The sequence below is a fragment of the Thunnus albacares genome, chromosome 7 (genome assembly GCF_914725855.1).
Source record: "Thunnus albacares chromosome 7, fThuAlb1.1, whole genome shotgun sequence".
Classification (NCBI taxonomy): Eukaryota; Metazoa; Chordata; class Actinopteri; order Scombriformes; family Scombridae; genus Thunnus; species Thunnus albacares.
This window is the reverse complement of record NC_058112.1, coordinates 4,042,819-4,057,500: the sequence shown is the minus strand read 5'-3', so window position 1 is coordinate 4,057,500 and position 14,682 is coordinate 4,042,819. Positions and strand designations below refer to the sequence as shown.

Sequence of the window (14,682 nt, the reverse complement as noted above, 5' to 3'; positions counted from 1 at the left end):
ACTACATGAGGAAGGGTAGGGAGGCAAAACAGAGGAAGAGGTAGAAGAGGCCGAGGACATAGACACGTTCCTGATGAAATAAGGGCCACGGTTGTGCACCATGTTCTCAATCATGGCCTTATAATGGCCGAGGCTGGTCGAAGGGTGCAGCTGAATGTTGGGAGAACAACCGTGATCTCAATCATTCAAATGTTTTGAATGAATGTTATGTTTTGCATTACTGTATTTTACTATATTTTTCCCACATAGGAATGCAGGACTACTTCACAGGGGTGGCAGAGTTTCAATCATTGTCATCAACACCTTAGCCATAGTTTACATCAGAACATATCTCCAGAGTACAACAACATGGTGAAGCATTTTTGACTATCTTGTTTGTGAACAGTGACACAAGGACTTGTTACTCTGGTGGCACTGACAGATTCATTGACATAAATATTAACTTTTGTGACATAAACTAGGGATTTTGAGCAAGTTATGGGCTTTTGCAGGTTGTGTGGTGCTGTTTGTTTGAATTGTTTTGGGAAATGCACTTACTGTGTTGTGAATGATTTGAGTAATGTACCAAAGTGGTACCAGTATCTGTGAGTGATGCAGGCCTGTAATAAGTCAGTTCAGTTTGGACGGGCTGCCTGCCTACCTGCCTATCTGCACACACTCTGCTTGTGCACTCGTTGCGCATGACACAGAAAGTTTGGAGGCCCGGCGAGCATCGGGATACCGACAGATAGAAGTGACGGGACTGCGTGAATTGCAGAAGGAGAGAAGGAAAAGAATATCAAAAGGAATATCAACAGAAAGCAGAATGAAGAGCAACGTGCAATCATCAGACTATTGCCTTTAGTACAGGGGAAACTGAACAGCGCATAATTTTATCGACAACGCTGGCACGAGAGATTTTCAAAGGAAGTGAACTCAGCTCCCCGAAGTGAAACACGATATCACTCGATTTCAAGCAGGTAGATGGAACACACAACTTATGTGGTGAACTTCAAAAAGGTGAGAGGCGGTCCTGTTTACCGTTTACTATTTATTAAAAGTTGTCGTGCCTTGAGAGGAAGTTGTGTTGCCTGCGCGTATGAATGCGTGCACATGCCCATGCTTTTCTGGTGGGAGGGGCTTAGGACAGAGAGGGAAGGGGGGAGGGCTTTATTTCCAAATTCTTGGTTTTTTTGTGTTTTTCTACCAGAACACTACCTACCCCAGCTTTAATATCTGTGGATACAAAAAAATGAAGGGTCTTCTCTGCTACCATCTGGTTTTAAAATCTAGACCAACAAATATCCTAAAGTAGATGCTGACATGCTGGTTATGGCCCCATACTGACATATTAGTTTAGTGCACATACTGCATGTATCCTCCTTCCAGCAGACCAAACAGTGGTTTCAATCCTATTCCTTGGAACTCAGAATACTGCTGGTTTTCTATCCTACCAGCTAGTTAATTTCATTTAATTGCATTCACTGCACATCCCAGGTGTGATTCAGTCCCTCATTACATGGCTAGAATAAAAATCAGCAGGGCTCTGTGATTCAAAGCCTGGTAGAAAACCACTGTTCTGAAACATGTTTTTGGGTGAAAATTCTTATTGTTCATGTTGCTGTGACTTTCATTTAGTAGTGAAATTTGTATTTTTTTATTTTTTCTGTGGGTTAACTGTAAGACGTGATTTTGACTTATTATGTGTCTCTGTGGATGATGTAAGAATATAACAGTTTGTCTGTACTCGAGATTGGAGGGTTTGTGTTTGCATGAGTGTGTGTGTGTGTGTAAGAGAATGTGCAGTTATTCCTGGCATAGGGACAGTCTGTGACTCAGAGATAATGGTTCTCTGTAGAGCGAGCGTGTGCATGTGTGTGTTCGCGTGTCTTTGAGTGACTATAGCCATATCCTGCTGACGTGTGTGTGTGTTTGTATGTGTGTGTGTGTGTGGGGGTTTTTGTGTGTGAAAGAAAGAGACTGCGAGTGTATGATGCACACATGCTATTTGCAAGGGACCACTGTCGTACTATCCAATCAATACCCCAGCACACACACACACACACACATACCCCTCCGTACCCAAGGACCCACGGGAGTTGCCTGCTTTCATTAGGTAGGCCTGCTGCTTCTTTCTGGTGCGGTTGGGGTGGGGGTGATGTTGTGTGGTGTAGACACAAAAAAAGGTGAGTTAGTTTTGTGAGAAATAAGAGAAAGTTTAGCCAGAAAGATGAAGAGGGTCTGATTGATAAAGCTGTTCAGGTTCAGGCAGATAAATGAGAAAACACAGTTGTTTTTGTTTCTGTTGTCAGACAACTGAATGAGTGTAAAATAATGATTTGATTGTGGATCATAAATGCTACTTATAACCAAGGTGAACAGTAATTCCTGTGCTGCTGCACTGACATGTCAATTAAATCACCATCATAGGTGACAGGAAGCTGGCTTCTTAACATTACTGTGACAAAGTACGCAGACGTCTTGTAATTTTTTTGTCAATTTTGGGAGATACCCCCCCCTCCCCCCACAATAAAACATGAGACCAGTGTTTTTAGGTTTATTCATGCTGGAGAGTGTCTTCATAAAGCAGTTTTGGATGTGACAAAAGCTGGTTTATGTGGACAAATGGGCAAGAGGGAAAGATTTGTTATAAATCTTGAAATATAGCCAAGCCAGCATATTGCTTTTGGGAATGAGTTATTGAGAATTTACTATTTTAGATTTTGTGCTGAAACATCCGGTCATGACTTCATGACATGATGAAAAACTGTGGCCAAACCAGGAGGTCTGTTGCCACAGTTTGACAGCGGTAATGATCATAACAGCTACAGCATCTAGAAGCATACAGTAACAGCACTCTTATCAAGGCTGCCCCATCTCCATCTCTCTGAGACCCATAAGAGGACACATAATTATCCTGTTCGTGTGTGTGTGTGTGTGTGTGTGTGTGTGTGTGCGTGGAGCGAGGCGGGTGGCTAGGTGGGGGTACCATACACACACACACTCACACACACACATGTGCAAATAGAGAAACCACCAACTGTGTTAGCCTCTCTCATCCCTTTATCCTCTTCTGTTTTGACACCCTTCTATCTCTCTTATCCCTCTGCACAGTGATTGAGGGCTGGAGACCAAATAAAAGGATAAGTAGACAAGAAACACAAGTAGACACATAAAGAGAATAATGAGGAGATAAGGACAGAGGGGTGCGAGTTGCAAGGAATTAGAAATAGAGGGACAGAGACAGAAGAAGGAGAGAGGTTTCATCTGGCTCCTCCCTCTGTTGCTATGACAGCAGGTTGTGTTGGCATGCACTGGAGTTGGCACTGCCCTCACCTCTGGCACTGCACCCTGGGGAGTGTGTGTGTGTGTGTGTGTTTGTGTGAGGGAGCATGTTGTGTGAATGTGTATGGTTGCTTCTGCACAGGAACATATGAGATACTGCACTGCAAAAAAAACATCCCATAAGTACCAGTCTGATGAGAGCATTTCATTCATTTCCAGTCTATACTTTGAGATGAGTGAGATTTTATTTCAAGATGTTAACATAATGTCTAAAAGGAGTGAAACAGATGTGAATTTTATATTTGAATCAATAAAAAACAGATTATAAGAGTCACCACTAGAATACGTTCATCATGAATAACTTTGTGTGGTTTTCATCTTACAGCACTCTTACACCAGTCCTGAAATTTGATACCAACATGTAATACTACATTTTAAAACAAAGCTGATGGGCTTTCTATATTTTTAGCTCCTAAAGAACATGTGTCTTTCTTTCTGCTGAAGCAAGTACGACACATAATCCTACTCTGTGCTTCCAGTTTACTCAGGTTACTGACATTCTGATCCCATCCTGGTGATATCCAACAAAACTGCACACATTTACATTACAACATACACACATGTATGTGTATTTGTACATATGTGTGTTTATTTAAGTATCTTTTTGCCTCTGGTGTGTGCGCATCTGTGTGTGTATTCGCATTCGTGTATTTTTATGCGAGTGTGCACAATGACCTGCGTGCATCTAAGCGTGTGTCTATGTGAGCATGCACATGTGTGCGTGTGTGTTTTGTCAGCCAAGGGGCCACTTTCTCTCCCTGGCCAGACGGTGCTCTCACCACTGGACAGATGGCCAACACCCTCCCTCTCTTCTTCCCTATCCCTTCATCTATCCCTCCCTCTATCCCTCCATCACTGTCCTCCACTCCTGCAGCCCCCAAAACACCCCATCACCTCAATCCCTCGTTCCCCACCTCCCAGCATCCCTCTATCCCTCTCTCCCATCACACCTCTCCCATAATAAATTAGTGTTGGATGGAGTCGGTGCATTTCACTCTGATGGTTCTCACTAATATAGACATTTTCTCTCTTGAACTTGTAGACCATACATTGTGTCTCTTCTGCTTTCTTTTTGACTGGGAAAACCAGTGGAATGATTTGTGATTGGACCTGCTTATGCTGGGCTAACAATCTTATCTAATACCAAAAATGCATAAATGAAGTGCCAAGAATAGTATATCATACTAGATAAATATCATCTCTGCTTCTTTCACACATAAAATGATGTTAGAAGCTCCTAATGGACAAAACTAAATTGAAGCTTAATCTCATATGACCCATAACTGCACTCACTAAAGGAAGTCTATTCTCCATTAAAAGATTATTGACTCTCTATAATGGCCAACACTTCAAATTTACTAACAGAGATTAAACTTTATAGAGTTCGCTCATTAAGTGTAGCTACTGTATACAATCAATCCAATACAATACCTGTCCTCTCCTCCTTCTCCTTCTCCTTCTCCTTCTCCTTCTCCTTCTCCTTCTCCTTCTCCTCCTCCTCCTCCTCCTCCTCGTCCTTGTCCTCATCCTCATCCTTTTCCTCCTCTCTTCCCTCTCCTTCTCCTTTCCCAAGCCAGTGTCTTCAGTGTCAGTCCTATTGGATCCTCAGCGTTTATAATGTGATAATAAGGTGTGAAAATGGAGACACAATGGAGCAGTGAGGATTGGGCTGACACAGCCCTCCACTGGTCCCCTCTCACACACTCTCGCCTGTCTGCTACCAGGACACACACATTCTCACACACACACACACACACACACAGTCATATGCTGAAGTGATGTTCCACACACTCAATATAAATTACTCAAGTTGTACATATCATCGGTTGGTAGAGAGGCCAAAATAACAATTCGTACAGGTAAAAATGAACTGAACACAAAATGACAAAATACAAAAGACACATCAAACTACATGATAGAACTCACCAAGGACAAAAAGAAAATAACAGGTAACAGGTAAAGGTACCACTGAAAGTTATGGTAGATTAAAATAAACATGATTAAAGAGAAATGTAGCGAGTAGGGGGATGTGTATGTATGTTCAAAGAGAAAAAACAGAACAAGAGATAACAGGGACAAGGATGACAGTGAATATGCCAGATCTTTGTTCAATCCAGAGTTGTGAAGACAAGATCAAGCTGGTGTCACTAGCAGAAAAAAAGCAGAAATCTTACTTCTGTGATGCAAGGCTATGATCATAAATCAGTAACAACAGGGGTGTAAAAACAGAGCTTGCAGTACCGTAGTTGAATATAATTATTAGCATTGTGAAAAGCTTTCTGAAAACACGAAGCGGGTAACAAAAACCCAAAATATATACAGTCTATATGCAGTATATGTTTTGTGTGTATCCTCAGAAGTCCCTGCATCTGACAGAGAGACAGAGCCCAAAGAAGGCCATGGGGCAGGTGCTGAGGATGGAGAACAAGATGAGCACGATGACCGCGATGATCGCGATCATGACGATGACCTAGATGACGAGTCCATCTTCACCTGTGACAACTGTCAACAGGACTTTGACTGTCTGGCCGAGCTCACTGAGCACAGAACCAACCACTGCCCAGCTGGTAAGAGAGTTCATGTAGATTGTGTTCATTTCATAATTGACCAGGTTGACATCACTGTTCCACTGTATGTTTTTGATCTTTTTCACAAAACCACAGGTACAGAACAGCCAAATGTCCAAAATCATCATATGTCAAAGATAGATAGTGCACTCGGAGTCCTGTATACCTCATTGGACATGGCGCTAACATAGTCATGGTCAGGATTTAGTGATATTTTGAGATAGTGGCTACACAAAAATAAAAGGGGAAAAAATATGACAGAAAACCAAAACGAAGGAAAGGATGATTTAACTGAGATTGTCTAGCAGTGTCATCTGTAGCAGGTAGCATTCACAACAATAAAATGATATTGTATTCTCTTGTGTTTAATCCATTATTTCAAGTAACACTAAAATGCAGAAACCTTTACTTGAACTCAAAATCAGTTGTGCTTACGTACAGCTTTTTCTCCCATTTGAGGAATGAGGTGGAACTGAATCAATACTGTTATGACTTGCTCTAGATGTTTAAAAAGTACACAACTTTAAACCATGTAAGATACACAGTGGAAATGTGGCATATTTTTCAGGGGGCACTATGCAAAAGTCCACGAGCTGTATAGGTTCTGGGGTGACTCATGCCCTCCCCTGTTTCTGAATACCTATAGCTCCTGGATTCAGTTATACCCATGACAGACTTGTGTATGCGCACATACACACAAGCCATTATTAGTACTGGTGTAATTAATGGAGGGGCTGAAAGGAACACGACGGGGGCATCTGGTTCCTACAGATTAATCCAAACGCTCGCTTAACAAGCCAACATGCACGCACGCACACACACACACATATGCACGAACACATGCACGCACGCACGCACGCACACACACACACACACACACACAAATGCACACACACTTTCTTGCTACTGCAGGGCAGTCTGCCTCTAAGCGTGTGAGAGTGTGTGTGTTTACTTTTGATAGGGGGATGAAGAAATGGGGAGAGGGAGGATAGAGGGCTTTGTTTAAACTGGTAAAGATAGTGTTCCTAGAGACTGTGTAATGTAGATGGTAAGACCTCAGCAACCTCTTATTCACGTGCTGGCTTGACATCCAATCCCAGCAAAACCATCGGTTTTTGGTCTCACATGCAGTCGTAGGGAGATGCTTGGAGATGCGAGCTTTGTTTAGGGCTTTAGATATTCTACAGCAAGGAGCATCAAGAAATATGTACACATATAGAGGCGACAAAGGTCCCTGGGCTGTACGATGTAATCATGTAAAATGTCATTTTGTACTATATCACTGGGGCATCGTGGTGCCTGAAGATGTCGTGATTTTGAGTATTATAAATGAAATTTATAAGAGTTGGAGGCAATAAAGCATGCTAACCCAAACAATGGGAATACTACAGAACTACACATACATAAAGAATTCACTGAGGCTCCATATGTTTGTGTTTTACTGTATTTTCATACACGATTTTGATTTGTTCCACTTACAGTCTTTTTAGCCAGGGATAACTATCTTGTAGAAACAGTGTAATCCTACCCTTATTCAATTTCAGCCACAATGTAACTTACCAGGACATTAGAAAGAAAAGGGTGAGTTGGCATTCTTGGCAAAAAAAAAAAAAAAAAAAAAAAAGGAAAACGCAAGATGAGTGTCCCATACAGATGCTTTCCTTTTCTTTGAATGGGAAACCCGTCTGTGTTTTTTTTCATTTTTTACCTTTTTCATTCTCTCTCCGTCTGACCCACACGTAAACACACACACATACAGAATAATTTACTTCCGTGTGCCGTGTCACATTCAGACACGCATTCATACACATTCTGAGAGAATCACACCGCCAAAAGCAGGGCTGCTGTCAGAGCGCGGGATGTGGCCTGTGATTTCAGCACAGGAGTCTGGGGAGGACTACATGTTGCTGAGCGAGAAAGCGGAGGGAGGGAGGGAGGAGGGTGAGAGGGAGCGCAGAAGAAAGAAATGAAATGAAATGATAAAACATGTTTTTCCCTGGAGAAAGAGTGGTTGAGATTGCAGAGTAATCCCACAGCTCTGCAGGATGCGTGTGCACTTGCATGCAGGGGTTTGTGTACGTGGGTTCATCTATGTGTTGGTTTGTGTTATTGTATGTATGGTTGCACATGTGTATTTGTCTGATGTGTGTGTGTGTGTGTGTGAGCATGCGGGAGAGTATATGTGTGTATGAAGTTAGTGGTGGGACCACGGCTTTCTGGTTATTATTGAGAAGAAGGCTAAATTAAAACACATGGACTAAAGAATCCTTTTAAGTTCTCTGGTGAGGGCTCCTGGGAGCTGGTTTAGTGGGATGACATGGGACATATGCACACACACACACACAAAAAACACACAACCTACTGGGGATAAACACATGCCACTCCGGATCTGCATGAGAGAGTTAATGTGTTCATGCATTTTGTAGTTTGATGGTGTGTGTTTGTCCCTGAGCAGAAACTAAACAACTCAGACATCAGCCATCTTAGTTGGAGGCGACAGACATCTTGCCAGAAGTAGCTAGCTATGATGTAGCTGTGATTTTTAGCATGCTGTTAGCTTTACATCAGCAAAATAAAATAACAAGTAAATTAAGGACACATTATTCTTACCACAGGGAATTTTAACTTTACATAAAAAGTCAAAATATTCTAATTATGACCAAAATACATATAGATGTGGAACCAAAACCAAAACTATTCCCAGTCTGTCATCACCACAAAACATTGCTTGGCAAACACTGATTTGACACAGATTTGTGGCAGCAGAGAGTCTACAGATCAAGCCAGAACAACAACTTAACTTGTATTCACATGGAGAAATTATCCACGCTTTATGTGGTAAAATCCAAGATAAACTGTAGTTTTTTTTCTCCTACGTTAAAAAACAAATTTTTCATATTATGTTAAATTACAGTCTTGGGGTTCTTACTTGTAGTCTTTGCAGTATGTTCAAGTGCATGTGGAACATGAAGGAACATGAAGAAGACAAAAAAGGCAACATTAGGCAATTTAAGGTGACTTTAGGGGATGCAACACTTGAAGTCTGCTTGGTTTGTCAGCATTTTCACTCTATAGAGGTGTAGCAGATGATTTAAGCTAACAACATTAAGTCAAAAAAATTAAAAGCACTTTCAGAATTGTATTAACTTTAATATTTTTTTACCATAACTCTCAGAAAACAAAATGCATTGTTCATTTGTTGCAGGGAATTCAATGAAATTAAGATAAAAGTCCTCATTTACTAGTTGTAAATGTAAAACAGTTCATGCTACAGCCTGATGAAACTGCACTGACTCTTTGCGACATACAATTTAAACTTATAAGTCTTTTGCAAATCTGAAGTTTCCTGCAAGTTGTCCACTGTCAGTGCACAATTATTCAACAATATCTGATGTTCATCTGTGGGTCCCAGGTGCTAGCTTGAGAACCATGTTAGTTAGTCCAGAATTCTCTGCAGAAAAAGTGCTGGTATCTGTAATGCTAACTATACTGTTATAGCAAATTGGTCCCAAGTTAGCAGCTAGCTGCAGCTATAACATTGAATGGGTCCCAGGTGCGAGAGTGAAGCACCAAGTAATTCAGTGCCACTCTAGCAGAAGGCCTATAAAGAGGCACCATTAATTTGAGTGGAAATTGGACAAACACACACGTGCACACACACAGTGGCACAGATCAATGACATATAAATGTGTGTACACCCACTCAAGCACGCACATACCCACAGACCCAACACATCTGGTTAATGTAATGCCACATTGATGTGCATGAGCCTGACTGCTCAGCTGGTTGTGTGCATGTGTGTGTGTGTGTGTGAGATAGAGATTGTGAGCCTCCATTACAGCACCATTGTTATTCCGTTCCTCTGCATCTTTAAGTCAGTGTGACAGGTCTGCTTTTAAGATACTGTGTGTGTGTATGTGCGTGTCAACTCGTTTAGCTGACGGTAGTTCCTCTTTGTGTACTTGATAATTATATGTTGTATTTAAGTAGCTAGCACACAAATGACTGATACTGGTATTATCAATATTATTATAACACTCATGGCACGAAACCATGCATTTATGCTTCATCTCCAACGTGTAGTGCACCACACTTTTTTTTTTTTTTTTTGTCATTGTATTACCGCCTGATATTCTGAACTATTCCACATGGTTTAGAGGCTTTTGGCGAACTTGCCGAGGTATATATGATGTGTAATATCTTGTGATGTGTGTCTATTACTTTTAGTAGTGTACATGTGGGTCTATATCCCGTGTGTGTGTGTGTGCAAGAGAGACAGAGTGAGAGTGTGAGTCGGGGGAGTGTCGATGGGTCTCAGTAGGAGTCAGAATGTGGAGCAGAGGCTCCCTGAGGAGAGGAGGAGCGGAAAAAACCTCCTACAGATCAAATGGAGAACATTCTCTGGCCCTGCTTTACTGCATCAACACACGCATGCACACACACACACACACACACACACACAGATACACTTCCCATTAGGGAATCCCAAAAGCTCAGTCTTACCGGCCACACCATTACAAGGTTGGGTCAATGTGATGTGTGTAGAGCCTTAAACACACTCACGCAGTGTTTTAAAACTGCTATGGAGGCCTTGTGTTTGTGCAGCCGCTATCCATTTAGTTTAGTTATATATATAAAAGCTGCCTCGCACACTCACACACACACACACACACACTCATCCGTAGACACACACACGTCAACAGTGTCCACACACTCATGCTAGGTGTGAGTGAGGAGACAAAAGGGTGAGAGGGTGAGAGATTGTTAAAGATGTCAGTAAAAACCACTTGAGGGGGAAGAGCGAGTGATGAGACGGTACGCGCAGAGTAAACGAGGGAGCTGTCAGTCAAGGCAGGGGGGCTGAAACTGTCGCTGTCAGTGACAAATAGCAAGTCATTAACCCAGCTAGTCGCTTCTTAGATGGTGAGATGGTGTGGGTGGAAAATGGTGTGTGTGTGTGTGTGTGTGTGTGTGTGTGTGTGCAGAGAGAGAGAGCGAGATACTGTGCATATTCTTTCCTAAGGTATTTGTGAGGTCTCTGTTAATTGAGCACATACAGCTGCACTCTTGTCTATTCTCTTTCCTATCTCAGTGGGGGAGAGGAGGGATTACCAGGGAGCCCGTCTAGCTGGGAGGGAGGGGGAGAACAGAAGGAAATGAAGGAGGAAAAGAAGGGGAGGAAAAGAATAGGGGAGGAACAGGATGAAGACAGGTGAGGAGGAGGAAGAAGAGGAGGAGGGGTGGAAAGTGGATTGCGGAGTGGGAGTAAAAACTTAAAACGTTCAGAGAGGAGGGGGAAAGACGAGGGGGGGAACGGGAAGAGGAGAAAAACACGGAGGGAAAGCAGGGAGGAGAGCACGTCTGTTAGTGCAGGGGCCCTTGGGTGACTGGTTTGCCCCCCGCGGGACATCTCCCCACTGCTAAGCTCTTACCGTCTGTCGCAACCCGCTGTCACACACACACATGCAGAGAAACACCCTCTCAAGCACAGAAAGACACACACACACACATACACAGCACACACATCTCGCTGCGTCTGTCGTCAGGATAGCAGCTGAGTCCTGTGAGGCCAAGACTCTTATTAAAACCACAGATCACTTTCTACAAGAGAGGGAGAGAAGGAGAGGTAGGAGGGGTGTAATCTGAAACAAAATTACAGACAGCCTCCTGCACTCTGGCCTGCCACTTAGTGTGTATGTGTGGGTATGTGCGCACGTGTGTGTGTGTGTGTGTGTGTGTGTGTGTGTGTGTGTGTGTGTGTTCCTAGTCTGGTAGCTGTTGTTGACTGACAAAATAAATATCATGCTCTTTTCCTATTCACGCCTTTGCTTTCAGTGTCATTTTTTGTTATTTTTCCTCTTGGCTTCCATCCTCTTAGTCTTTTTTCCCCTCTCCCTCCCTCTTTGCCCTCTTCATCACCATGTACCCCTCTTCCCTCCTTCTGCCCCCTTCCCCTACTTCCCTCCCTCCTTTCTCCCCTTTCCCTCTGTGTCTCTGTACCCGGGGGTGGCCCGAAGATTCCTGTGCTAAGCCCTTGGCATACATACAAGTGCACAGCGCACACACAGACACACACAGACACAGCTGGCTGCCGCTCAGGTTTTCCAGGGAGAGAGCAGGAGCCCGGCACCAGAGGAGAGGGGGATGGAGAGAGGAGAGCAGCAGTAGAAGAAGAAGAAGTAGGGAGGGAGGAGGGGAGGAGGGGGGTGGGGGGGTACAACATGCAGAGAGGGAGAGGGAGGGATGGAGGGATGGGAGGGAGGGGGTGAGACGGAGAAGGGTTGTTGTGAAGTCATTTTTCATCACAGGGTTCATTTTTCACTGCAGAGTTCTCCCACTCTCCTACATCGCTCTATTTCTCTTTATCTGTCCTCTCCTCCTCTCGTTTGCCTCCCTTGATCCCGCTTTGTCTCTCTTTATCTTCCCTTTTTCCTCTTTTTTTTCCTGTCGTCCTTTTCTCTCCCCCCCCCCCCCCCCCCACCACCTCTGTTACTCTCTCTTTCTCTCTCCCTCTTGCCTAAACTCTTCCCATCCTCCCTCTGTCTCCGTCTCTCTCTCTCTTTCAGCCTAGTTTCTCCTTTATGAAATATGGATGGGAGCAGTTTTGGGCGCGCTGAGAGGTTTGCAGTTGGAGGGAGGGAGGGATGGAACTTGGGAACTGGCAAGGGAGGGAGGGGGAGACAGAAAGAGAGAGAGAGAGAGAGAGAGAGAGAGGGAGGAGGGAAGGAGCTCGTGTCTCAGCAGACGTGCCTTGTGCATGCACCTAAACACCTCACTGAGCAATCTGTCAACATGTCAGTAACACATGTTTGGTAAAAAAAGAGAGAGAGCGGTTGGAAGGAGAGAGGAGAGGGTGAAAAAAATCTCTGCTCCTCCAGTGGGAGTAATGGCTCCCACCAGGACTCTGGAAATGCTTTGAATTCAGCAGATTTCTATTGCAGGGTCCTCCCCCGGGGGCGTCTTTTTACAATGCCTGCATCTCAGAAATTTGAGCCTGAGGACCCCTGGGGGCGTCCTTTCATAATGCCTGAAAATGTAGGGTTATATTGTGTGCTCTTCCCCATGGGGCTTTTATTAATACCTGTATTCACTGCCACTGGAAATTACACAGGCGGCGCTGCAGGGGCCCACGCTCGCTCCAGGAAGGGAGAAAGACTCTGCAGGGACGTTTTCTCTCTTCTCCTCTCTCTTCTCTTTCCTTCATTCCCCCCCCACCCCCCCCTCCCCTCCCTCTCCCCCCTCCTTCTCCTCTTCTTTCCTCCTCCTCCTCCCTCTCCTCCTACTTTGACTCTCTTCCCTTTTTTCTTACTTAATGCAAGAGTGAAAAAGAAGAATTTGCCAAAGGACACAAGAAAGTGTGTTTGTGTGTGTGTGTGTTGGCACCAGCTAACCACCTTATATTCAGACCTACTTTGCTCGGAGGAAAAGAAACACTCGATTAAAAATGTAACTTCCCTCTTCCCCTCTCTCATCTCTCCTCTCTCCCTCTCTCTGTCCTTGTGTGCCTGCGTGTAGATCTTGCAGAGAGTAAATATTTGTGTGTGTGTGTGTGTGTGTGTGTGTGTGTGTGTGTGTCTGTGTTTGAGTGTATTAGAGTGAATGTGTGTGTGTGTGTGTGTGTGTGTTCATGTAGAAAGGAAAAAGCCTAAATCTATAGTCCAGTACAGTGTGTGTGATTTTGTTCACAGTGCATAGACAGACAGAGAGACGACAGCTTCTGTCTGTCTCCAAACATTCATTAGAATTCTTCAGCCAAAGGGTTAGCAGCTTTTTTTGTGTGTGTGTTTCTGTCTCTGATAGTGTGTTTGTGTTTGGGTGTTTATTAATCAAATATTTACACAGTCAGATTATAGAAATATACATTTACATATCTTTGAATAAATAAAATTTGTCTGATCTCCACAGTCAGACTGTTTAGATTTCAGATTTGGATGTTGCACTCTGACTGTTTTGCCAGTTCCAGTCTTGTTGTGGACAGTTCATCCACAACAAGAAGATCCTGCATCTCTGTGACTGATACACTGGATACACTCAAGTGTTATTAAGTAATGCACAAGCAGATGTTGCAAAAGTCACTTCATATTAAAAGATTTCCTGATGAATTTGAATGATATAACTCACCGGTTTCCTCTAACCCCTCTTGAAAACTGACAGGATCTCGATGGCTTTTCTTTAAAACCCAACGCTGATTGCCATCTTTTGAAGGCCAGGTGTTTCTCACTCAGATCAACTTGTCAAAACATATGTCTCGTGTGGTTTTCTTCTCTGGGTGTTTTATTTGAGCATCTTGCCATCAACATTGTCAGAAGCAGCCTACTGGTTATCTGTTGGATAAACAAACACACAAGTTGCAGTGCTATGATTAATGACATCCCTCCAGAAGAGTTTTATGAGCATCAAGCTGCTTGAAATGTTGACACTAGGTGTTGAAAGCCTTGGAGGAGGGATATCTCATTTACTTACCTCACTTAATTTGGGTTTAAATGTTATTGATGGGTGTCTTGAATATGACAATATTTTTACAGATAAAAAATAGTCCTCTTCCTAGTTCCTGCATAGGACAAAGGCAGTTAAAAGTCAGAGCTCTGCTTACTTTAAAAACCTTAAATGCTCGGGTTGAAACATGTAAAACTGTTGACTTTGTAAGCAAGCTTTCTGTCCTCCCTGCCAAATGATATCAACTACATAATAGAGCTGGTTTTGTCAATCTGTCAATGTCTGAAGAGGTTTTATAAACCCAGGAGACGGAAAGGGTCCAAAATCTTCTGGACCATAACTCCTAAACTGAGTT

At 43.3% G+C, this 14,682-nt stretch overlaps 1 protein-coding gene across 3 annotated transcripts in view; it reads left to right on the top strand.

Annotated features, from left to right (window-relative positions):
* Positions 1–14,682, top strand: part of znf423 (zinc finger protein 423) — a 156,602-nt gene that overhangs the window by 32,670 nt on the left and 109,250 nt on the right. For 2 of the 3 annotated variants that reach the window (XM_044356540.1, XM_044356542.1), the window contains exon 3: positions 5,682–5,891. In XM_044356540.1, the coding sequence (XP_044212475.1) occupies positions 5,682–5,891 (210 nt within the window). The remainder of the gene's footprint in view (positions 1–5,681; positions 5,892–14,682) is intronic. The other variant, XM_044356541.1, reaches the window with a different exon arrangement.